This window comes from Mesocricetus auratus, unplaced genomic scaffold, assembly GCF_017639785.1.
Source record: "Mesocricetus auratus isolate SY011 unplaced genomic scaffold, BCM_Maur_2.0 Super-Scaffold_100021, whole genome shotgun sequence".
Lineage (NCBI taxonomy): Eukaryota > Metazoa > Chordata > Mammalia > Rodentia > Cricetidae > Mesocricetus > Mesocricetus auratus.
This window is the reverse complement of record NW_024429202.1, coordinates 4,485,531-4,510,094: the sequence shown is the minus strand read 5'-3', so window position 1 is coordinate 4,510,094 and position 24,564 is coordinate 4,485,531. Positions and strand designations below refer to the sequence as shown.

At 48.9% G+C, this 24,564-nt stretch overlaps 1 protein-coding gene across 5 annotated transcripts in view; it reads right to left on the bottom strand.

Moving 5' to 3' along the window:
* Daam2 (dishevelled associated activator of morphogenesis 2) overlaps window positions 1-24,564 on the bottom strand; it is a 110,782-nt gene that overhangs the window by 26,103 nt on the left and 60,115 nt on the right. For all 5 annotated transcript variants that reach the window (XM_005072410.4, XM_040729602.1, XM_013115110.3 and 2 more), the window contains exons 2-11: window positions 20,888-21,113; window positions 18,901-18,990; window positions 17,380-17,454; window positions 16,834-16,928; window positions 13,014-13,347; window positions 12,052-12,162; window positions 8,056-8,159; window positions 6,432-6,498; window positions 5,290-5,407; window positions 2,520-2,658 (exon numbers count right to left, since the gene is read on the bottom strand). In XM_005072410.4, coding sequence (XP_005072467.2) covers window positions 2,520-2,658; window positions 5,290-5,407; window positions 6,432-6,498; window positions 8,056-8,159; window positions 12,052-12,162; window positions 13,014-13,347; window positions 16,834-16,928; window positions 17,380-17,454; window positions 18,901-18,990; window positions 20,888-21,055 — 1,301 coding nt within the window. In that variant the 5' untranslated portion in view covers window positions 21,056-21,113. The remainder of the gene's footprint in view (window positions 1-2,519; window positions 2,659-5,289; window positions 5,408-6,431; window positions 6,499-8,055; window positions 8,160-12,051; window positions 12,163-13,013; window positions 13,348-16,833; window positions 16,929-17,379; window positions 17,455-18,900; window positions 18,991-20,887; window positions 21,114-24,564) is intronic.

Genomic DNA, 24,564 nt, shown 5'->3' with positions numbered 1-24,564 from the left:
CATGTTTACATCGGTCTGTCTATCTACTCCATGCCACTGCACGTGGACTCAGAGACGACAACCTTGAGGATTTATTCTGTCCTTCAGCACGTGGGTTCCAGGGACTGAACTCAGGTCATCAGGCTGGGCAGCAAGTGTCTACAAATGCTGAACAATCTCGCTGGCCCGTGGTGAGGGTTCTTTGGAGGGCCACTATGGCGGCCGTTGGCCACTGTGGCGGTCATTGGGGTGAGACATCCTTTACTACCCAAAGAGGTGTTCTTTGGGCTTGGGACAGGGTCTTGGTTGTGTTCCCTGATTTGGGGAAGGGTACGGGGTAGACTGGGTTCTACTCGGGACTAAGAAAATGAAGATGGTAAAGAAGGGTTAATCAACCCAGACAGCGTGGCTGTGCTGTGATCTGTTGGCACCCCGGGAGTTTGCTGACAGAGCCTGTATGAGTGAAGCAGATACCAGTTGGGGCCCTTTGGTTGAATTGGGCTGATGCCATCTGTCTATGGATCCCAGAGGACCATTTGTGAGATAACTGGACGCATCAAAGTCTAGGCCAGTATGTGCCGGCCTGCTAGAGAGGCAATAGTTGATGGAAGGGCCAAAAGCAGACAACCAGCCTGATGGGGGTGGGGAGCCTCTTACATGGTCCACGAGTTGGGAAAGGCTCTTATCAAGGAAGTCTAGAAGATCTCAGCGTACTCATGTGCAGAGTCAGAGATCAGGAGACCTGTTACCAGACAGCCTACTCACTAAGACCTTTCCCCTTCCTCCCTCCTGCCTCCTGTCCCCAGGTGCATCATGAAGGGTGTCAGAAACTTGTGTAAGCTAGTAGATCTGGGACACAGAAAGGCTCCAAGGAGAACTGGAACAGAGACAGGAAGAGAAAAAGCCAGTCATACCCCACACATGCACAGACACACACATATACCCACCTGTGTGTCGATACCACTCCCATTCCTAGTCTGACCTCAGAGGAGAGACATTTAAGGCTAAATCAGGTCTTATTCGTTCACCCATGTAAAAATAAATAGCTTCTGTGTGTCCTGTACACTGTAAAAGGTCTAGGGCTCTGAGAACCCCGTACAATAGGTTTATGTTCAAAGGTCCATGCCCCATGTCAGTGGCCACCAACACTTCTGTAAAGAGCCAGCCCCAACAAGAGACCCCCACGTCAAAGGAGATGGACAGTGTACCTGAGGACAGTATCCCGGTTGTCTGTTAGCTTTCATGTGCACATCATACATGTACATGCTTACACATGTGTATGCACATGACACGTGTATACACTCTCCAAAACAAAAACACACAAATAAAGGAAAAACCAAGCCAAACAATTCTCAGCAATAACTGGAGGACTGGACTGGCTCATGACTTATAGTCTACTGGTCATACGTGATCTTAACCCCTCTGGCTAAGCCTTGCAGTGGACAATGAAGAACAGAGAGTTGAGTGTAACCTATACTCATACTGTCTAGCACAGTTATCAGTAGGCTCATGATGCAGCTATTCACATCGAAATGAGACAAAATAAAGAATCCAGTATCTAAATACACTTGCCATACATGCTCAATACTCATAGGCCAAATAATGGCTGTACGTGGTTAATCTTGACAGGACCTAGAGTCACCAAAGAGGCAAACCTCTGGGCATATCTGTGAGGAGTTTCCCAGGTGGGGTTCACTGAGGAAAGGAAGCCACCAGTACCATTTCATGGGCTAGGGACGTGGGCCACTGAAGAGGGGAAAGTCAGCTGAGCACGACGTTATGTCTCTGGGCACCCAATTCATCAGCCTCAAGACCCTGCAGCCAGGTGGTCATACACTCAGCTCTGCACCAAAAGAAACAGCCTGCCTCCTTCCTTCCTTTCCTTCCTCCTTCCTTCCTTTCCTTCCTCCTCCTTCCTTCCTCATCCTTCCCTCCTTCTTTCTCCTCCTTCCTTCTTCCTCCTTCTTCCTTCCTTCCTCCTTCCTCCTCCTTCCTTCCTTCCTTCCTCCCTTCCTTCCTCCTTTTTCCTTCCTACCTTCCTTCCTTCCTTCTTTCTTCCTTTCTCCTTCCTCCACCCCTCCTTACACCTCCCTTCTCCCTCCTTCCTTCCCTCTCTCTCTCCTTCCTTCCTTCATCCTTTCTTATTTCTTCCTTTCTCCTCCCTTTCTTCCTCCTCCCTTTCTTCTTCTTCCCTTCCTTCTCTCTTCCTCCCTCCCTCCTTCCCTTCTCCTTTACTTCCTTCCTCCCTCCCTTCCTCCTTCCTTCTTCCCTCCTTCTTTCCCTTCTCCCACCCTCCTTTCTTTCCTTCCTTCATCTCTCCCTCCCTCCTTCCCTTCCTTCCTTCCTTCCTCCCTTTCTTCCTTCTCTTCCTGCCTCTGCGTTGTCCAAGCATTTTTCCACATGAACAAGAAAAGCAACTAACCCAGCTGCCTCTATATACTATGGAAAAGAGTTTCTGGAGTCTGGAGAGAGTGCATAAGTATTGTTAAGCAAGCTCACAGGGAGAGAAATAGGGCTGGCAGAGGCCAGCTGTAACTCACATGTTGACAATGTTCTTGACATTGAAGTTTTCCAGTGGGGCCAGGTCAGGGTCAATGCCTTGCTCATCCTGGAGGACGATCTGCTGAAGGATTCGGTCCAGGAGCTGCCACTGCTGGAAGTAGCCACCATTCCGCTTGTCTGAGGGACAGAAGGCATTGTGTTTGTCCTGAGCCCTGGAACCCCTGGAGTCCTTGTTCAGGCATGACTGCCTAGGCCCAGGTCGGCAAGGCAAGCCCTTCCCCCTCTCAGGAAGCTCCTGGTCTGATGGAAGAGGCAGGGCTGCCACCAATCATGGAGACTCATTCCAGTCCACTCCTCATTATCTGCAGATGGCGTTTCATGGCCTGGTCAACCCTTCTAATACTTTTCTACAGTACAGAATGCTTCCTCTTTCCTGTCAAGACTCTGGCAGACTGTGCCCTGGGGACCCTGGGCATACTGTGACCTGGGAATGTGAATGCCTTTTTCTACTGTCTATAAAAAGTACCTGTTTGAAAATATTACATGCTCAATAATGAAGTCCCCAGGGAGACCTCATGATTATCTTTGTTTTGACTTTACAGAAAAGGGTGAACAGAAGCTGACCCAGGCATGTGCTGGGAGCTTTGAATGAGTTAGAGAAGGGCAGCGTGGAACCTAGGAGGCTTCCTGGTGGCGATGAACTTGAACTATGAAGGAAAGGCTTCTCGTCTTGTCACCCCCACTGATCACAGTCCACCTGGATGCTCACCTCCTTCTTACACAACAGCTTTATCTTTAATGGCCACTAGGAAAACTTATTTGATCCTGACATCAGATTCTGCCTACAGACTAGACACTTGTGTCTTCAAAACTCCATTTAGAGACGGAAGAGAAGGGTCCTTTCACACTGCTATGGACCACCAAACAGGGGATCTCTAGGAGCAGAGGAAATCAGACTCCAGCAACTTCCGTGAAGATCTGGGCTGAATTTGGGATTTTAAAAATGTGTGTGTGTGTGTGTGTGTGTGTGTGTGTTATGTATGTCTGTGTGTCTCCAAAGACCAGAAGAAGTTGTCAGATCCCATGGAGATGGAGTTAAAAGTATTTGTGAGACACCACACATGTGTTCTGGAAACCTGAACTGAAGAAGGGAGGGTCTGTAATTGCGAGCCATTTGTCCAGTCCTGGGGCTGGGGCTGGGGCTGGGGCTGAGGAGTCTGTGACTTCCTGGTGCAGCTCATTGTCTCTGTCTGCTGCTCACCATTCTACCCACGCCATGCTGTTACCTTGTCAGTTTGCTGTTCCTTGGAATGCAGTGTAAATGTGGGCCACACAGGCTGCATCTAAAGCCTGACCCCAAACCAAGAGAAACAGCATCTCTACGTGAAGAACTCACTTAAGTGATAGCATGAAGGGTGTCCTGAGGTTCAGGGACAATGTGCTGGGACCCTCCCATCAGATGTGCCCCAAGCTGGAGCTGTCACCACCTCTATGACTTTGGTGATCCTGATTAGGCTGATAGTTACACAGAGAACCAAAATACTCTACTTTGGAAAGCTGGATACAGCTGAGGCCCATTTTCTATTACATTCTGTGGCAATGATGAGTAATAATCTTGAATAATTTATTCTCATACTACTACCCTGAAACACATGGATCTTGAGAACTCAGCCACCTGCTCCCAAGATGCCATTTGCTGTCTATAAAGAGGGTTGGAGTAAGCAAGGATGATAAATTTTAAAAACAAAGCAAACATGAGGCTGGGCAGATGATCTGGACTGGTAAAGTGCTGGTCACATTAGGACCCAGGTTCCATCCCTAGCATGGGAGCTCATGGACTCTGGACCAACAGCTAGGGAGCCTGCATGGGATCCACCTAAGACATCTGTGGCTTGGTCTGTTTCTGGGGCCCCTGCAGTGGGACCAGGATCTATCCCTGGTTCACGAGCTGACTTTCTGGAGTCCATTCCCTATGGTGGGATGCCTCACTCAACCTTGACGCAGGAGGAGGAGCTTGGCCCTGAGTCAACTTGATGTGCCAGGCTTTGTAGACTCCCGGTGAGAGGCTTTACCTTTCTGAGGAATGTCTGTGGGGGTGGGATCGGAGGAAGATGCAGGGAGGAGGGAATAGGAGGTGGGGAGGGAGGGGAAACTGTGGTTTGTATGTAAAATGAATAAAAATTTAAAATTTAAAATAATAAAAGAAAGAAAACCCTAGCATCTCTATAAGGGGGCTGGGGAGGCAGAGGTGGGAGGAGCCCCGAGGCTCATTGGCCAGCCAGTTTAACTGAATCTGTGATTTCCAGGTTCAGTGAGAGACTCTGTCTCAAAAAAAAAAAATAAGGGGGGCAGAAGGAGGCACCTGATAATAACTTCTGGCACACAGGCACTAGAGAACACACACACAAATACACATGCATGCACAAACACATATGTACTTACTCACACAATACACACACATACACAACCACACACTATAGTTAAAGCAAACAAAGCATCATGAGCATTGCATATATGTTCTGTTTCTCTAAGCATGAAACTCCCTTTTGCAAATGACAAGAAGACTCCATGTCCCCACCAGGCTGCTTGTTGGACTACAAGGCTGGAGTTGCTTCAACCCTGTTCTTAGCTCCACCCCCAGGGTGACAGGAGGAATCCCAAGGAGGGGGGCACCTGAGTCACCGGGGCTGCCCCCTGAAGGCCATCGCAGAGGGAATGTGTCCAGCAGGCTCTCAATCACAGGCTCACATCCACCTGGTGGCTCAAGACCAAGGCCCCAGGGAGCCGTGTGGAGAGCAGGGTACTCACAGGGCATCTGCAGGCAGTGGTGCAGGACAGAGAGTAGGCAGGGGTAGGCCTCCGTGTGCTTCAGCTTCTTGTGGATCAGCTCAAACATCTGGGAGGCACTTTTCGTGTCGATGTGGACCTGGGGAGTTTAGGCCTCAGTGAATGGCAGAGCCAGACAGGCAGGAAGAAACAAAGGGCTGGCGGGTACTATTCCCCTCCTCCCAGCTGCATCCATCTCCGGGGAAGAGTTCCCCTTCCCTGCTGTCACCCCAGAACAAAGGATGAAAGCAGGCATGGTGGTGGGGACTATACAGCCCCATATCCCCAGCTCAGCACCCAGGCATCTTGGAGCAGATAATCCTTTGGCGGGGGTGGGGCATTCCATGACTTGAAGAATGTTTAGTGCTATGCCTAGCCACTGCCCCCTACTAGATGCCAATGGTCTCCTCCCTCTTCCCTCCCCAAGTTGTGACATGCAAAACATGCCCACTCTTGACCAATGCTTCATGGGGAGGCAGGAGTGAAACCACCCTGAGCCACACCAAGGGAAGGAAGGGGGCATAGATGCTTCAAAGAAGCAGGTGGCCTGTAGCTCAAGGCACAGATATGTTCTACAGCTAGTAACCTGTTAAATTCTCCAATCTCGAACCCCTTATCTGCAATCCCAGGCTTTGTGGGTGTGTAGGTGGGTGATGTGTAATGCCCATAGCCCCACCCCAAATGAATCTATCGTTTAGGTAGAACTGTATGATACAGCATGTAAGCAACAGAGATGTGTGCATTTTGAGCCACTGAAACCCAGATGAAATGGTTTGGGTCACTAAGCACCATTTGTCTAGGGATAGAAAGAGGCAACTTGGGAAATTAGGGGCAGCATGGAAAAGCCAGCAAGTAATAGAATTTGAGGTGAAGTATGTTCATGTATTTACTGGCTGTCTTACTTTGTGGGTTTTGGTTTCTTGGGGGCAAATGATCAGGTATGGCTTATGAGGTAAGGTCCCCAGAGGAAACACACCACTAGAATTCCTTCAGAAGCGGGACCTGGCCATAGAATACCACCGGGGACACAGCCAGCACTGAACTGACTTTCAGCACAGGATTTGGGGTGGCTGTGGGGCTTCCCAGAACCCCATACAAATGTCCTACCCACACAGGCACCTCACCATGTCAAACCTCCGGGCCAGCTCCAGGTCATCCTCATTCCGGACCATCTCAAAGAAGTCTAAATGCCTAGACAGATTGGGGGTAGGTAGGGTGTGCAGAGAAAGTGTTACTAAAGCAAGAACATCCCTGGTGGAGGCTTCCAGCCCCTTCAATATCCCACTGACTATCTGAAAGCTTTACTCAGGTGAGGCTATGTCAAGACCAGAAAGATGCCGTACAATATAAGCCAACCCCCATCTCCTTGATAAGATTTCATGGTCTTCCTTTAGGGTGGCAATGTCAATGTCTAGTCACCACAGATCCACATTTTTGCACTTGGACATCATTGACTTGTTAGGCACAGCTGTCCTTGGTGAGGGGAAGAAGCCACTTTGTGTGCTCCAGGTTATTTGTCTCATCCCTGGCATTTACCCATAAGATGACAGTAGAACCCCACCCGCCCCAGCCAACCGTCGTGGATCAGATATGCAGTCTCAGCACTCAGGGAGCTAAGGTAGAAGGATCATGAATTTGAGACCAGTCTGAGCTATACACTGAGTTCCAGGCTAGTCTGAACTATAGCATGAACCCCTGCCTCAAAAAACCACAGAAGCCAGCTCCCAACGGTGCCAACCCAAACACCTCTAGACATTGCTAGGTACCTCCTGGAGGATAAAGTCACCCACTTTCCAGGACCACTGTCTTCCATCTATCTTCCCAGTGTTACCATAGTGTCTCCAATTTAGTCCTCAAAGCAAATCTCTGCTTTATTTTCCACAGAAATGCTGGCCCCTTTCCACAGCAAAACGATCAATTCCCTCTTCTCCTCCTTCTCCCTCACCCTGTGTGTGTGCGTGTATGTGTGTGTGTGTGTGTGTGTGTGCTATGTGCAAGTATGTATTATGTGTTCTTTTGAAGATCAACGGTCAGGTGTCCCTTCTGTCTCTCTTTGCCTTATCTCTTTGATCCGGGGTCTCTCACTGAAACGGAAGCAAGGCTGCAGGTGGCCTGAAGGCCACAGCCGTCTTTCTGTGTCCCCTCCCACGGTGCTGGTGTTTCCGGCTCCTTGCAGCCATACTTGGCTTTTTACGTGAGTGCTACAACTCAGCTCCTTGCACCAGCATAGCAAGAGCTCATCCTTGCCCAGCTATCTCCCTTGGCCTGCATGCTCTCTTCTTAGCACCCAGTGTCATAAAGTGCTTATGCAATGAGATAGAGCAGTGTGGCTCACCGTGACACATAAGAACATGGCCCTGCCTTTTGACCATCAGGGTATTTACAGCATGCATTTGTGGAGGTACGGTTCTCTGTAGAGCTGGGCATTTAGCATTCTGCTCCTTCAAGACTAAGACTATCAGCAGTGCTCCCCTGACAAGGTTGAAAACCAAAGGGCATCCCCACCTATTTCTGAATGTCTCTGAGAGGATGGTCCACCTGGACTGAGGACCACTGAGCTCATCTGTCCATACCATCAGGGAGGAGATAAGCTCGGTTCAGCTGCGGCACTCAGCGCTGACTCTAAGCGTAGGCTTCCTATGGCAGTTGCTCCCCAGGGGAAGAACAGCCTTCTCTAAGGCCTAACCACCCCCATCGAGAGGAGCTGTCACCACAGGTGCATGGTGGTCTGGGTAGCTGATGCCTTACTTGTCCAGGATGGCATTCTCGTGTTGTCGGAGTTTATCTATCACAGGCTGGATCCCCAGCATCAGGAACTCATACCGGAGATGTAGGCGGAATTCGAGGTTGTCCTGAGAGTCACCAAGGGAAAACCAGACTCAGTGGCTCATCTCGTGTCCAAGAGAGGCACCCGTAGACTCTGTCAGCCCCACTTCAGCCACATGTCATGTTGTGAGGCAGATTCATCCAGAACTCCTTCCAGAGACTGCCTACAACCTTGCTCTTTCCCTCAAGTCAGCCTGCCAATCAGCCCCTAGGCCCCGCCCAGGTCACTTCCTTTCACGCCCTGGTGGGTCATTGCTCAGCCTCTGGTGTTAAGAGTCAATGCTGTAAAACTACAGACTGGGAGGATTGGCTCTTTCCATGTTCCACTGTTCCATGTTTGGGCTCCGGCAAAGCCTTTGCTTCCTCATTTGTAAAGCTGGTCTAATATAATCTATCGGTGGGATGGGTGTGGTGGTTTGAATGATGATGACCTCCATAGGCTCATGTATTTGAAGGCTTGGTCCACAGTTAGTGGAACTGTTTGTGAAGGATTAGGAGGTGTGGCTTTGTTGGGGAAGGTGTGTCACTGGGGGTGGGCTTGAGGTTTCAAAATCCCGCACCATTCCCAGTTAGCTCTCTCTGCCTTGCGCTTGTGAATCATGTGTAAGTTCTCAGCCTCCTCTCCAGGGTCATTCTTGCCTGCCTCATGCTGAGCTCTTTCTTTCCTGTGATGGTCATGGACTTACCCTCTGACAGTGTAAGCCCCAGCAAACTGTTTCCTCAGCCAGGCATCTCATCGTAGCATAAAAAGGGTAACTAAGACAGAAGTTGGTACCAGGGAGTGGGCCATTGCTGTGACAAGCCTGACCATGATATGGTTTTTGGACTCTGTGACTTTGAACTAGAAAAGTGGTTGAATTCTGTAAGTGAGGCTTAAGAGGCCAGGCTAGTTGGGGCTTGGAAGACAATAGTGCTGTGAACAGTGTGGCCATGGAGAAGAGAACAATATTAGTGATTGCCTTAGAGGCCATTACTTGTGATATTCCCTCCAAGAATGTGGCAGCTGTTTCCCCTTGCCCCGAGAATCTGACACATTGAAGAGTTTTGGACTACTTTCGCTGGCAGAGGAGATTTTGAGACAGATTTTAATGTTGACTGTCTTGTGGTTATTAGTGGCCACTCTTATGCAGGTCTACAATGAAAAGGAGCAAGTAGAACAAAAGGAAATACAAAATACACAATTTGAGGGGAAAAGAACACCAGGAAATTTAAAGTTGGAGCCAAGGTTTGTGCTAACAAAGATAAAAAGAAACAGAATAAAAGAAGAGGTGTTTTCGGAGTGAGACCACACCAGTTTGTGGTCCTAAAACACACTGACGAATCAAATCTTAGGCAAATGCAATTTGAAAGCAACCGTTCCAAACAGGCTGCCTAACTTGGCAGCATCACCATGTGAAGAGCAAAGGGGTTATGGAATCTTCCTCTCCGGTTAAGGAAATCCCTAAAGCTGGGTGTGTGGGAGGAATGTCCCTGTATGGATCCTGGGAGAGGGCGTTGTGTGAAACTGTGAGAGAGAAGCTCAGATTTCACTAGAGACCCTGAGGATGTTAATGATGCCAGAGTCTTGGGATGTCTGCCAAAGAGAGCTACAGCCCAAAGAGAGAAGTGTGTTGCAGCCAGCAAAGCTGGAGGGAAGAGCCAGCTTGTCCCTTTGACATCTGATATGGAACGGTAGGATTTGGAGTTTGCCCTGCTGGCTTTTGGTCTTGCTTTGGCCCATATTTCTTCATGCCCCATCCCCCCTTTTGGAATGGTAATGTATATTCTTGCCCTTGTATGATGGAAGTATGTAATTTGCTCTTTGATTTTACAGGGTTTATGTAAACTTTTAAACAATGTTGAGACTATGAAAGACTCCGGAGACTTTTGAAGTTGGACTAAATGCATTTTGCACTGTGATACCTGTGGGGGCCAGGAGTGGAATGTGGTGGTTTGAAGGAGAACGGCCCCCTGTAGGCGCATGTATTCGAATGTTTGTTCCCAGTTAGTAAAACTATTTGGGAAGGATTGGGAGGTGTGGCCTTGTTGGAGGTGTGTCACTGGGAGTGGCTCTGAGGTTTCAAACACCCAACACCATTCCCAGTCAGGTCTATTGTTTCTTCCCACTTGCTGATAAGCATGGCAGCTCTCAGCTATTGTTGCCATGCTGTCTACCATGATGGTCATGAAGGACTCTAACCTTCTGAAACTGTAAGCCTAACACGTTCTTTTTTCTATAATTTTCTTTGGTCATGGTTTCTCATCACCGCAACTGAGAAGTAACTAAGACAATTCATATTATTAAAAATTTCCTGCTATAGTATAACTACCACAGGGAAAATGACAATCTTATAAAGCAGGTACTGCCGGGCAGTGGTGGCGCACGCCTTTAATCCCAGCACTCGGGAGACAGAGGCAGGCGGATCTCTGTGAGTTCGAGGCCGGGCTGGACCAATAGCCTCCGAAACAATACAGAGAAACCCTGTCTCCTAAAAACAAAAACAAACAAAAAACAAAAACAAACAAAAAAAAAACAAAAAAAAAGCAGGTACTGTTTAAGTCACATGATGTCACTATCTTAGGACTAGATTATTCCCTAGAATGTCTGGTAGAATTCAGGTGAGGAGAACTGTGTATGCACACATAGATACACACACACTCACACACACATGCACACGGTCATTCTGGCAAAAAGGAGGGTGGAGGAGAGCTCCTTAAGGGCCCTCTTGGCTTCTTTGATCCTTTGGGCTGAACTCGTCTGGGATATTTGTTTGCCTGAGAATCTAAGACTTCAGCTACTTTCAGGTTTTTCTAATATTACTGTCGCACGGGACTGGGAATCCCAGTGTGCCCCTAGAAGGAGGGAACCACCGTCCACCCTCCTAACCCTCCTAGAACATGACTAGCCAAGTTGGAAAGCACTCCAAAAGGGGGTCTCTAGAAAACTACGAAGGACCAAAGGTTCCTCTCCTTTCGTAAAGAAGTTCTACCTGCTCAGCCTTCGCCTGCCAGCCTCACTGGGGATTTGTGCCTGACCCACAATGCACTGCGCTACTGATGAAGGAAATTGCCCAGAGTCAAAGAGCAGTGTGGGAAGCAAACTCAGAGTCAGTCTCCAACAGCACTGTGAACAGCCAAGATGGACTGTGGGTCTGAGACCACCTGAGGCCTTGGTGGAGTGAAGCTAGACTCATGCAGGCTTTCCTTCCATCGCCCCAAGTGAAGGAGGTAGGTGTTGGGGACTGCTGGAACCTTGAACAAAATGGAGTCTGTCAACCGTTTCTTGGCCTTCTGTCTACGTGACTGCGAGCACACATGCCCTTGAGACAAAGGAAAAGGCTAACCATAAAAGTTAAATTTACACAGGGCAGCCCACCCGCCTAGCCAGGGGGAAGTACCCTTACAGAGCAATTGTCTTTGTTAACAAGATTATAGTGTTCTGTTGTATACTTCCTACCCCTCCCTAATTCCTGCACCTGACTTACGCTGACAAGCATTTGTGGAATGCAACTAATGACTGATGGAAAATTACAGCTTTGTTTTTACCGTATTTGGTGTATATTTGAAATGAGACTTGATTGACATGCTTGTACCACCCCCCTGAGGTCCTTCCTCTATAAGTTCCAGCGCGCCCCAAAAATAAAGGCTCTTGATCAGCGAACGTTGTCTTGAGCCTGTTTCCATTAACCTCTTGAAGTTCACTTTCCAGATCGGATCTGCTCATGAAGGCCCACTAAATTAGTAGCGACCCTCATCACCTCACCCCCGCGGGTCGGGGGTCCCTTCCCGGGGGTCGCAGGTAGGGAGTTCTAAAGGCATCTGAAGATAACAAGGACGGCAGTGGTCACACCAAGCCTCCGTCCTTCACTCTGTCATTTGCCTAGAAAGTTCTCAAACTCACATACTGCCTGAGGGCAGAGTGGAAGCAAGGGGCCTCACCTCTCCAGCCCCAGCGTTGAGGACGGCATTGATGAAGGACATGATGGCTGTCTTTAGGTTGACCTCGTCCCGGTACCGACCCAAACTTCGATCCAGCTCGTTCAGCAGTGTCTAATGGGAAGACAGGAATAGTCGGGAAGGAGATTCAGGGTGCCAGCCGAGAACCCTGCTCTACTGCCCTGCCTGGTCATGCCTCCCCAACTTATGGGGTCCACCCTAGTTCTTCACACCCCTGGCTTCCTGCTCAGCCCCCAGGGCTTTGGGTTCCCCTGCTGACCTCTGACTCTGCACCAGCTGTTGTCGGTCCTTGGCCATTCTTACATAGTTCCCCAACCCCATGGATGCTTCTTTTACTGTTTAGCATCCTTTGCAAAGGGCCAGGGACCACTTTCTGCACAGGATAATTGCTTATCTGCAAACATATGGTGCCAGACCAACAGCCTGGCTCATACATCAGAATTTACAATGTCAGGTCAATGACTGAGACTTAACCCAGGCACAAATCACAGGTCAGACAAAAGAAGGGAACCAGCATGGCCTGCATTCCCAGGCTGGTCCAGTGTCTGCAAACTTGGCACTCACCCAGTCCTAAAATCTTAACCCCAGCAACTGTACTCAATTCAATAATTCTTGTCTGGGTTCCTATCATAAGGCAGGTGCTAATCTCAGATAGCCAGAGCCACGGAAACCATGGAGTAAACCAGTATTTCAGCCTCAGGGACCCACAGTCTAGTAAGAGGACAAATCTAGTTTGAAAGCCAGACCACAGCTCTGAACATACAATTGCTTATGTCTTTCGAGAGAAGCCTTCTGGGTCCTAGATCTCCCTTCCTTCCATGAGTGGACACGCAGTCTACATGATGTCCCTTCCCTTCAGGGTCCTTTATATGGTTCTCAGTTTCTCTCCCATGCTACCCCTCCCAGCCCCAGTCCATGGCCCAAGCCTCCAACCCATTGCCCACCTGGAAACGAGTGCGCTCGGCTGCATACACTTGGTAGTGCAGCATGGCCTGGAGAACCTTCTTGTGTCCTCCGGGCACAAGGCACACTGCACCCAGGATTTCCAGTACTGCCACCTTAGTCTTGCTGTTCTCTGTGCGCAGGCTCTGTGCAATGGTACTGATGGCCTCGGGCTGGGCCAGGACATGTGCCCGCCCCTGGGAGTTGTTCATCAGAGCCTTGATGCAGCCAATGAGAGAGGTATGGATGCGGCTCTCACAGGTGGCGTGGTCCATGCTCCGGAGGAAGTTCAGCAGACAGGTCAAGCCTTCCAGCTCGATGAAGCGGGTCACAAACCTAAGCCAAAGCCCCAGAGGAACTTCCTATTTTTGTCTTCCACACACATTTTGCAAATAGCTACTCAGTATGCACGCCATTCACCATGCTCCACCCACGATAGCCTCCTGGCTCATTTATGAGTTTATCCATAGGCCCCAAATCTCATCCTTTCAGAAGACTCAGTTCATAAATTCTTTAAATAAAAACTTATTTTTATTTTTATTGTGTGTGTGTGTGTGTGTGTGTGTGTGTGTCTGTCTGTCTGTCTGTCTGTCTAAAGAGACCAGAAGAGGCACTGGATCCCTGGATTTGGAATTAAAGGCTATTGTAAGCCATCCAATGTGGGTGCTGGGGACAGAACTTTGGACTTCTGGAAGAGCAGGAAATGCTCTTAACTGCTGAGCATCTCTCCAGTCCCAGAGTGTTGGGAACACAACACGGGAGGTCCTTGCACCCACAGATCTCCAGGAAAACCAGGATTATCCTCTTAAAGGAAAGGATGTAAAACATATCCTTCATCCAGAAAGCTAGGGATTGGGGGTGATTGACAGCCTGGTGATCTTCCTTATCTGTTGGGTCACGACATATTAAATTTTCACAGTCAGGACCAGAGCCATTTACACGGCCCTCATAGCCAGGGGCTCCCTAAGCTCCCCCAGTCAGCACCAGAGGTGGTAGTCCACATGACCTCTACAATATCTGTATGACCAAGACCAGGCCAGACCCTTCCCTAGGCCCTTAAGCTAGCACAGATATCTCTAGATCCATCTTCCTGGAGGAAATGGCATGTACCCTGCCTGTATTGAGTTGCAATGTAATTACAATTCTTAGTGCATTGGGGATGGTTTTGCACTAGGAAACTTTTTTTCCAGATTCTCCTCTGCTTACATTTGTTGGGATTAATCCAGGTTGACAGAAGTAAGTCTGAATTGAGTTTTCATTCTCACTTCTTGCGGGTTTTTTTTCTCCCTGTGTGTGTAGGGACACCCCCTCCCCACCAAAGGACTTGCATTTTATTTTTTACTGCGTGTGCGTGTGTGTGTGTGTGTGTGTGTGTGTGTGTGTGTGTGCTCTTGTGTGCGCGCGCACACCTGTGTGTGGAGTGTGATGTTAAAGTGTCCTCCTCTATTGCTCTCCCCCCCTGTTTTCTGAGACAGACAGGGTCTCTCAGTGAACCTGGGCCTTGCCAGTTCAGCTAGACTGGCTGGCCAGCAAGCTCCAAGGCCTCGATTACCTCTGTCTCTCAGCACTGGGGTTACAGGTGTGTGGCTTTTAAATAGGTGCTGGAGATCTGGACTCAGGTCCTCGTGCTGCTAGAGCAAGGGCTTCTTCACTCACTGAGCCATTTTCCTGGTCCTAGAACTTACATTTGAAATGCGGTGTACTGTGGTGGTATCCCACCAAAAGGCTCATGTATTGAACGCCCGCCCCCCCTCCCAACTGGGAAGCTAGTTTTGGAGGTTCCAGACACTTTAGGAGATGGGGGACAGCTGAAGGAAGTTGTCACTTGAGTTGTGCCTCAGAAGGTTATATTGCGCTCCTCTTCCTCCTTGTCCCCTGTGAGGGGAACAGACTCTGCCATGCACTCCTGTAACCATGGAGTTTTCCTTACCACAGGCCAGAGCCAACGCCGAGTAACCATAGACTGAACCTTCTGAAAGTCCTTTCTCCCTTCAGTTGCTTTTCTAGGGTACTTGGTCTCTGTGACATAAAGATAATTCACACCCTAAATCTGCATATCACTGTTATTTGCATAGCTGGGGGCGGGGATGGGTGAAGCCATGATTGCAATCATTATAGTGTATCAACCTGAAGACTCATCTCTAACCAGACCAGCTGTGGGAGAATTATAGACAGGTGACAAGAAAACACTTCAGCATGGGGAGGCCATTACACTCAGATCAAGAGGCCCTGATAAACAGCATTTCCCTGATGCTTAGCGTACAGCCATTTAGCCCGGCCACTCTTAATCTGGAGTCTGTATTCCCATAAAGAGCCCCCGGGAAGCAGTCACTCAGTCCAAAGACCTCTATGGGAAAAGAGAATTACACTTTTATCTTGGATAACCTCTGACAGAATACTCGCATTCCTTCAATAACAAATGCAGGCTACCAACCACAGAACTACTAGCGGAATCAGAGACTTTGTCACCCGAAATAATGGCCGCTGTTTTCATATCGAATTAGAGCTGTTGCAGATATCTCAAAATACATTGGCACCTATGGGTTCTTCAGTATTCCAGTGCTTACCACACCCACCCACTGCCAGCGCTCACCAACGAACATTTATTGCTATCACCTGCATTTTTTTAATATTTGTGAGCCCGTTTTAATTGAATTGGTTTATTCTTCAACTCTGTGTATTTTATGCTGTGGAAGCAAGATTTTACCTTGTCTGTGTGTGAGACAGCTATGGCAATGCATTAAAAATTATTGTAGAGACCTTAATTTAGTAACTTAATTAAGGATCTGAGAACATGGTCATGAATTGAGTTCAGAACTACTATATATAATTAATATGTAAATGTATCTCTATGAATGTTATGTTGTGTAAGTATCCAGAGTATGTTCTCAACTGAAGTTAGCAATATGTATTTTTCCTGATTTTATGCTTTTCTGTATTGCACATAGTTTCTACAATGATGTCATGTGATTCTTAAAATCAGAATTTTACTAAGGGGAATTAAAATGAACTTTTGATTACATGCTATCTTCATCATGGATCATGGGCATAAACTCAAGAACATAGCTAATAGAAAGACCATATGTAATAGCAAAATGCAGAAAAATAATTGGGTAATTAGTGGTGTATACCAATATTATTTTGGATATCATTTATTTAATCAAAAGTTGATATAATTTAAAATATAATTGCAAATAGGACTAATAACTCATTTGGAAGACTGCTGAGCATTTAACAGTGGGTTCTCCAATGTTAGTAGTTCAAGCACAACACTGGGAAGAGCAAAAAAGAGACTCTTGCAGCTCTCGGCTGTCTCTGGATCTTCACTGTGGTCTAGGAGGGGGAAGAGGTATTCTGTGGCCTTTGGACCCCCATCTGCCCCCTTTCCTTCCTGCTTGGCTCCCACTCTAGGTGGCTAGAGCACACCCTTAGTTAGACTCCGCATTGCCCCCTAGTGTGTGGAGGATTTCTCAACCCATGCCCTCCTCCCTCCTCTCTGAGCGGTCACTCTGCCCACTCTTCCTCAGAAAGTCCTTTATTACACACCGCCTGCCCTCGATTCCTCTTTTCAGAGTTCTCGGGACCCAAGGTTTGTCCACTCCCCCACATCATTTCCCCTCCTATCCACACCCTCCCAGCGACCCACAGAGAAATGGAAACTGGGAGCAAAAAGGTAAAAGTGGATCTCATGAAATTCTGCATGCAACCTTGGCCAACAGGGCCAGCGTGGGGCAGAGCACTACGCCAGGCTTCAGAATGACAGAGCCACTGGGAAGGGGCGTAGAAGGAAGGAAGTGATTGAGAGGGTACAGTCCACGTCACCTCATGGGCTGTGTCCGGAGGGCTGTCTTCAGGTCTTCTACAACTTGGTTCCTTGTGGCTGTCTCCTTCTCATCAAACTCATACAGGTTCTGCATCTGAGGCCCACAGGGAAAGTGAGTAGAAGTCACACTGAGCTGTTTGCCTTCCCCTGGGAGGCTTCTGTATTCCCAGGGTGGCTGTGCCTGCAGAGCACACCCTTGCCTTGGGAAGGGCAAGGACTCAGAGGATGCTTCACTACCGTGATAGACAGACTCTGAGAGGACCAGGATCTGGCCTGGGACTTAATTTCCCATATCTAGGAAATAGAGGGAATTACTGACCCAGGCTGTTTCCCAAGATGGGTGATGTCCAACTGGGCTAATAGTCTTTAACTCCTGAGAGGACTCGATGTCCAAGGAGGTGGCTTGTGCAAGATCTCAGAATCACTGGGAAGCTGCTGAGCCTTAGGGGGCATGGCACTGGAGGGCAGGGAAGGCAGTGTGGCGTTGGGGCGCCACCACCTCCCTGTACCTGGCTATGTGGGACAAGAGAAGAACAGACACTTACCGCAGCCATGGAGTTGATGCGCTCAATGTAATAGTCGGGCCAGCTGGTTGCCAGCTTGTTGGGGTCCTCCTGCTCCTGGAACATGAGGGACAGACTCAGGTGTCTCCAACCACAGTCCACGGGACACATGTATCTCAGGGTAGTTACCCATGTGGCCCAACACATTCGCAGTGACAGTGCTGTGCCACAATGTCAAAGGGTTGGGGACTTCTTGATGGACATCTCCATAGGCTAAGACTGCATTGTTTGAAGTCTGTAGAGGGATCAGTTTCCAGCCCTACCCACAGAGGCAGCCTGTGGAAGCTGCACATCCTCCCTAGGTTTCTGTTTCTTCCTTGGTGAAATATTGACAATGAATACAGATTTGTGTGACTGCCAAGGGGGGGGGCAGACACCAGGTAGGGGCCATTTCCAATGGGCGACATGTGCAAAAACAGCATGTTTTCCTGTTGTTTCTGTTTTGCTTATATTAATAAATGTCATTTTATGATGACTGAGCCCCATGCACATTACTATTTTTATGTCTTCCATTTGTGTGTATGTATGAGTGTGCATGTTTGTGCAGGTGCAGGTACATATGGGAACACATGCATGTGTGCACACATGTACAGAAAGGCCTGGGCGTGACTCTGGTTTTGTGCCTCAGGCCCTGTCCACCTTGCTTTTGAGACAGGGTCTCTCACTGGTCCAGTGTTCTTTAAGTTGTTTAGGATAGCTAGCCAGCAAGCCCCAAGGGAGCTCAGCGTCCCTGCCTGCCCACCACTGGGATTACAAATGTGCTGACCGCCACATGTGGTTTTTGTTAAATGTACGCTCTGTGGGTCAAACTCAGCTGCCCGTGCTTGTGCACGTTGTTGGTGGGCTCTCTCCCATCCTGACTGCTTTAAATAAAAATTTCATTATTGGATATAGTGGCTTGAATAAAAAAATGTCCCCCATAGGCTTATGCATTGGAACACTTGGTTTCCAGTCAGGGAGGCTGCGGAACTTGGAGCCTGTGGAGCCTTGCCAGTGTGCCAGGAAGCAGGCGTAAGAAGGAAAGTGACACTTCTCAGCTTTGCATCTTCCTGACCCTGACCCAGCACAGGAGTCTGGCAGGAGTCTGTCCCATGGGTCTCTGCAATAGAGAATCCTAATTCTCAAGGGAAGCCCAAGTGAATCGGGACGCTCTTCTCGTCTTTGCTTTTTTAATGAGTTTCATTGGTGTGGGTATGTATGCAGGTGTGTGTGTGTGTGTGTGTGTGTGTGTGTGTGCACGTGCATGCGTGCATGCACGCACATGTGGAAGGCAAAGATGCATCAATGATCTGGCTTTTTATGTGGTTGCTGGGATTTGAACTCAGGTTCTCAAGTTTGCATAGCAAGTGCTTTACTGACTGTTTTTCTTTACTGTTTGCTCTCACATTCTTAGTGTGTACCTAAGACTATCTCTTAAATGAATTGAATGAATGAATGATTAAGTATCACAGTTGCCCCTGCCTGCTGGGGTCCCTGAGGTGGAGTTGGGGGGGGAGGGAGCACCTTTTTCTTGTTGCAGTAGATCTGCCATTTCTTCTCGGGTGGCAGTGCGAACACAGCCTCTCGGTTTTTGTCTGTGAGGTCCAATTCATCCTACGAAGAGGAGAAGAATCATGCCTGAGTATGAAGCTCTACAGGAGATCAGAACACCCCAAACTACTGCCCAGCCTCCTCTCCTCCTTCCAGAGAGCTCACACACGTAAGGCATCTCTTGTTCTACGAGAAGCAAAGCCTCAAGGCCTTGCCTCAACCAAGCCCAGCTTCCTCTACCCGGTGCTCCTCTGTTTCCTGCCCACGCCTCCTTGTCTTTGTAAATCCCTTTCCGACTCCAGACCACCCTGTTCCCACCTTCCCTGCCTTGGCTTTGCTGCTCCCTCACCTGGTGCATCCGGGGCATGGCTATTTGTCTCTACAGTCTGCTAGCACCCCGGGTTAAGGCCTGACAAAAGAGGTCCCATGCCATTAGATGGCCTTATCTCTTCCTCAGAGCTTCCCATCCCTCTGCCTGCCTATTGAGTCTCTCCTCTGAACTTTCCTGGATCCTTCAAGCTAGCACGGGCTGGAAAAGCTGAGCCAGAGAGATGAGGGCCAGAGTCTGAGCATGGGGAATGGGACACCATCCCAAAGGAGACACTGATGCTGATCTGCAACGCTTCCACCTTCAGGACACCAGGTGAAGCTGGCTGTGCAAGGCTCAGGACTCCACCAGGCTGGGTTATACTGTCTGAGAGGCAAGCATCTGAGGTTGTCATATTTGGGGTCATTCTCTTGTTTGGCTGTGCTGGGTGGCTTCTAAAGAGTCATTTTGTTTTTTGTTTTGTTCTCTCTCTCTCTCTCTCTTGTGTGTGTGTGTGTGTGTGTGTGTGTGTGTGTGTGTGTGATGAGTGCAGCTACTAGTGGCGGCCAGAAGAGGGCATCAGATCCTCTGGAGATGAACTAACAGGCAGTTGTAAACCACTCAGTGTGTGCTAGGAACCAACCTTAGGTCCTCAGTAAGAGATGCAAACACTCTTAACCACTGAGCCATCTCTGCAGCCCTAGGGCTTTAGGGAGAACATTTAAGATTTCTCCTTCCCTAGGTCAGAACTGTTAAGTAGAAATATAATGGGAGCAGCGTATTTTAAAATGTTCCAGTCACACTAAAAAAATTAAAGAGGAAAAAATAGATGAAGTTAATTTTAATGTTACATTTTATTTCAACTAATATACATAAAATATGACCATTTCAATGTGTAATAAATGTAAAAAATATCAGTATAATATATTTTACATTTTTCCTTTTCTTTTTCTATTTTTTTCTTCTTTTGAGATAGGCTCTCTTGTAGCTCAGGCTGATCTGGATTTCACTGTGCAGCCAGGATGACCTTGACCTTACGGTCCTCATGCCACACACCACACACCACGTGCTTTAAGATAATGCTAATCAGCTTGCCTGCCTTTGAAATTAAACAAGTCTACAGATTTAGTGACAAGGAGACACACTTTCATTGGCCTGTTCCCTGCACAGCCCAGAAGACAGTCTTAGATCCCAGCCAGGTCAGGCAGGAACCACCCATCTCTGCCTCTGTATCTCTAGTGTTCATCTCCCTGTTCCAAGGCTCTCGGGGTCCCCTGGAGGACCCCACTTTCTGCTTACCTCTGAAATTAAAGACTCCTATGGAAATCCCAGAAAACAACTGAGCGGAAGCAATCAGGAGTACTCGATATCTCTTTTTACACTCTGACCCTTCTAATGGCAGCCAGGCTGGTCTAGCACCAGATGGTCCAGGACCAAAGGGAACTGGAGGCAGATGCTTTGCCCCTTTGATGGTCCGTGTCATGGTGCCTGTCTCAGCGAGAGTCTGTCTTCTCTTTGGAAGCACTGCCTCTCCCCTGAGGAGAACTGTGTGGAGTGGAGAACTCAGCACACAGGCTCCTGGCCTCTCCCTTCTCTGCTTTCTATCCACGTCTCCCCCGTCACCAGAGCCCCCTCAACCCTTCCCACACTGACCACCAGCTCTGCAAAGCGGACATTGAGCTCCTCTGGGTTCAGGATGGGACCGGAAAACTCAAGATACTGCAATGGATGGCTGTTCCGGAGGTCGATCTCGTGGAGGTCACTGCCTCCAAAGCAGCAAAGGAAGCCCAGGCCATGGTGACCCCTCTTGATGAGAGCCATGGCTACTACAGGCTGGGACGGTCGGCAGGCAGGTGCGTTAGGTCCTCATCCACACAGTCTAGGTGATAGGGCAGAGAGAACGGGAGGTCATGAGAAAGAGCCAGACAGGTAGGGATCTGTCCCTACCCTTGTCACGGAGCCTGCTGGGGGCCATCAGCTCAGTACCGAAGGCCCGTCCCTTCTCTCACAGGCCTTCTGCTTCTTCCAGCCCTCTTCACCTGGAGTTGCTCAGCTGGCCTCTCCAGACTCACAGGTGTTTGCTGGCACAGACACTTCCCCACACCCTTTCTTTGTCCCGAGAGAAGTGAAGGGGGTGGCAGTCACAACATGTGACCTGCAGGCGGTCAGAGCTGGCGCTTAGCTGATGTCTCCATACCTGTGATGAGAATACTCTAGGAGTTCTCTGGCCCCTGGAGAGTCAACATACACCAGGGTCGGGGAGAGACGGTTTACAGGTGACAGGAGGAGAGGGCAGGAGTCAGCTGTTAGAAAAACTCTCAGCTAACTATAGGCCACGGCTCCTGATGCATAGGCCTCCAGAGGAGTAGAAGATGGACAGACTCCCTCCCAGCTCATGCTCACTCTCTTGTACTCAGACGTGCTTCAAGTAGCACAAAATATCCTTAAGGCGACAGCTCACTCATCTGAAGGATGCCGGTGTCCTCCACATGATGAGAGTTGGCTATTAAAACCCAAGGCATATGAGAGTGCCCTTCGGTGCTGAACATACTCGGGAAAATCTGGTCCCATCTGCTTTTCACACCCACCAAGGACAGAGGACATTGCTCTGGCCCGGAACTGGGACTGATTGACAGGTTGGAACAACAAGAGTTAATTCATTGACTTGCCACTGGGGAAACCTCACTCGGTGGTGCCATCATGGTTGCCACCGTTGTCCCTGGATTGCTTAGTTAAGCCATCTGCACACAGACCTCTTCAGGGCATAGCCATGCTCCACCTCTGGTTCCTAACACACTTCGGATGACCAGAGTGGATCCAATAAGGAGACTGACAAGATTCACAAACACAGCCTTGCTCAGCTCATCCCCCACCACCTTACACACAGAGCTCCGTTTTCTAAACATACATAGAGACAAAGCTCCATAGAGGATTTATTCATTTGTTTGCTCTGTGTGTGTGTGTGTGTGTGTGTGCACGTGCGTGCGTGTGCTCGAGTACATGCTAGGACCATGTTGCACATGTAGAAGTCAGTGCAAGCCACGTGAGAGCCAATTCTCTCCTTCCTCCATGTGTGTTCCAAGGATGGAACTCAGATTGCCAGGTGCCATCCTGCCCATCTTTATTTAATTTGGTGGGGGTTGTTGAGTTCTTTTTGAGTCTTGGTACTTAGCTGTCTCTCTTGTTCTGGGTTATTATCATGTGAAGATGGGTCCACAGCTGTCACTACATCATTACTGAAAATGCGGAAACAAACAAACTTGTAAATCCCAATGAGCAAACAGTCAACTCCTGGGGCCGTGATCCATCATCGAGCTCTGCACCCACGTGACCCTCATCCACGCCACTCCGCATGGCCAGCCTTTTCCAATACATCGATGTCTTCACTTGAGCCCTGTGACCTTGTTGTACCATCTCTGAAGCAGCCCTTTGAACCAAGCTCCAGAAGCTTACAGAGAAATTAAAAAGCTAGACATGGCACGTCGTGTAAACCCTGGAGCCCTCCAGAGGAGAGCACCTTACCCTTGGACTCCTAACAATTTAGTTAATAGTTGTGAAACTTTATGTCAACTCTCATTTTAAATTATAACCCATTTTAATTGCCATTCTAAAACTTTTTTAACGGTACCATTTTTATCTTTCTTTATAAATCTTGTGGTAGACTTCTTAATAGGTTTGGGCCAGCCTTAAATAAAACAGTCTAAAAGAGCCGTGTGACGCTGGCTCTTTCCTTGATTGAGCAGTGGTCCTCATACATATTTGAGGCACCTCCAAGACAGTGGCTGCATCCCCTGCCTTCTGGTGACCTTCGTTTCTATAGGTAATGAAAGACTTGTACTCCACAGTGCTCAGACTGTAGGTCTGTCAACTTAGAAACCACCGGTGTTCTCAGAAAGCAAGGATGGAGGCTCTTTGTGAGGTAGCCAGGAAATACCAGTTGGAACCACTCAGTACTAGCAGTTGACAAGCAATCTGGAACCTTTTCAAGGAGCAAGAGAAGAGTTCTAGGGATGGGATGGGGAGTCACTATCCCGGCCCACAGACCTCAGATGCTCCTGGAGGAATACCTGGGGTTTCCCATGGGATAAGGCAGCTGGTGGTCAAGATGGGTGGTGTCTGTCACTCTGTCATTGCTGGGACCAGATCCATGACAGAGCCACTTAATGATGTTTGCCTGTATAGTCTGGGACTTTTTAATGGAGTCTGGGACTACAGCCTGTGGAGCAGACCCCACCTCAACCAACCCAGTCTAGAGACTCCCTCACAGACAAGCCCAGCTAGGCTAGTCTGGTAATTCTAGACTATGTCAGGCTGACCATCGGTGTTGACCCCCAGAGTTGCTGAGACAAGGCTCTAGCGTCTGGGTACCCAAGTCTGAAGGCAGATGGGTTGTCTGGAAGGACACAAAGCCTGTCCCTTTTGTTTCTCAGCCTTGTGAATCGCAAGGAACTGGTGAGCAAGACATTTCTGGGTTGAGTGCAGAGTAGATGAAGAAGCTTCCAGAGGCTGAGGAGAGGAGGCTAGGCTAGCAGCACGGTGGGACTCTAGGAGGGTCAGAATGAGGCCGAGGAAGACACATATCCCCGTCCCCAGCCTTCACTCCCTCACCTTCCTGTACCCCGAGTCTTCTGCAGACTACTCAGCTACCCCCGCCCCCGCACCAGGCCTTGCCAAATCAGGGATATGAACCAGGATGACCCAAGCTGGCACGGGTTTGTACCAGGTGCTCACGCCACTATTGCTCTGGTTAGTCAGTGTCCTTGTGATACCCGTTATCACATGTGGCATTGCCTTCAAGCCAGGCACAGTGACTGCCCACACCTCTGCCCGTCTGCTTCCTTAGCTCCAGCCTGTTGGCAGAACCAGGAGCAGAGGTCTGGAAGCCAGGCAGCCTGGACTTTGACTCCTGGCTTTGCCTACCTGGCTGGTGGTAACCGCAAGGATATCTCCTAGCTAGGAGCTCATCTGAGCTACTAACATAATCACCACATCTTCCCCAGGGTGTTCTATGAGGAGCGAACAAGGCCATGAGCACGAAATGGCAGGGGCACCTGGGTGCTCTGTAGGTGGAGACTCTCAGGGTTACCACAGAGACTGGCCCTGCCCAGAAGCACATTTCCTACAATGGGATGCTTAGGCCCAGCCTTAAAAGAATTGCCGACTGGAATTCAGAAATCACCCAGCTTTAGCTTCAGAAACTGTGAAATTAAGACAGAGAAGTGGCCTTTCCCTGCATTCCAAACTCACTCTAGTTAGAAAAGTAAATGAAGGGATGGTGGGGTTTGAGGTGACAGCTAGGCTAGTTGTCCTGATTTAATCATTATATAAAA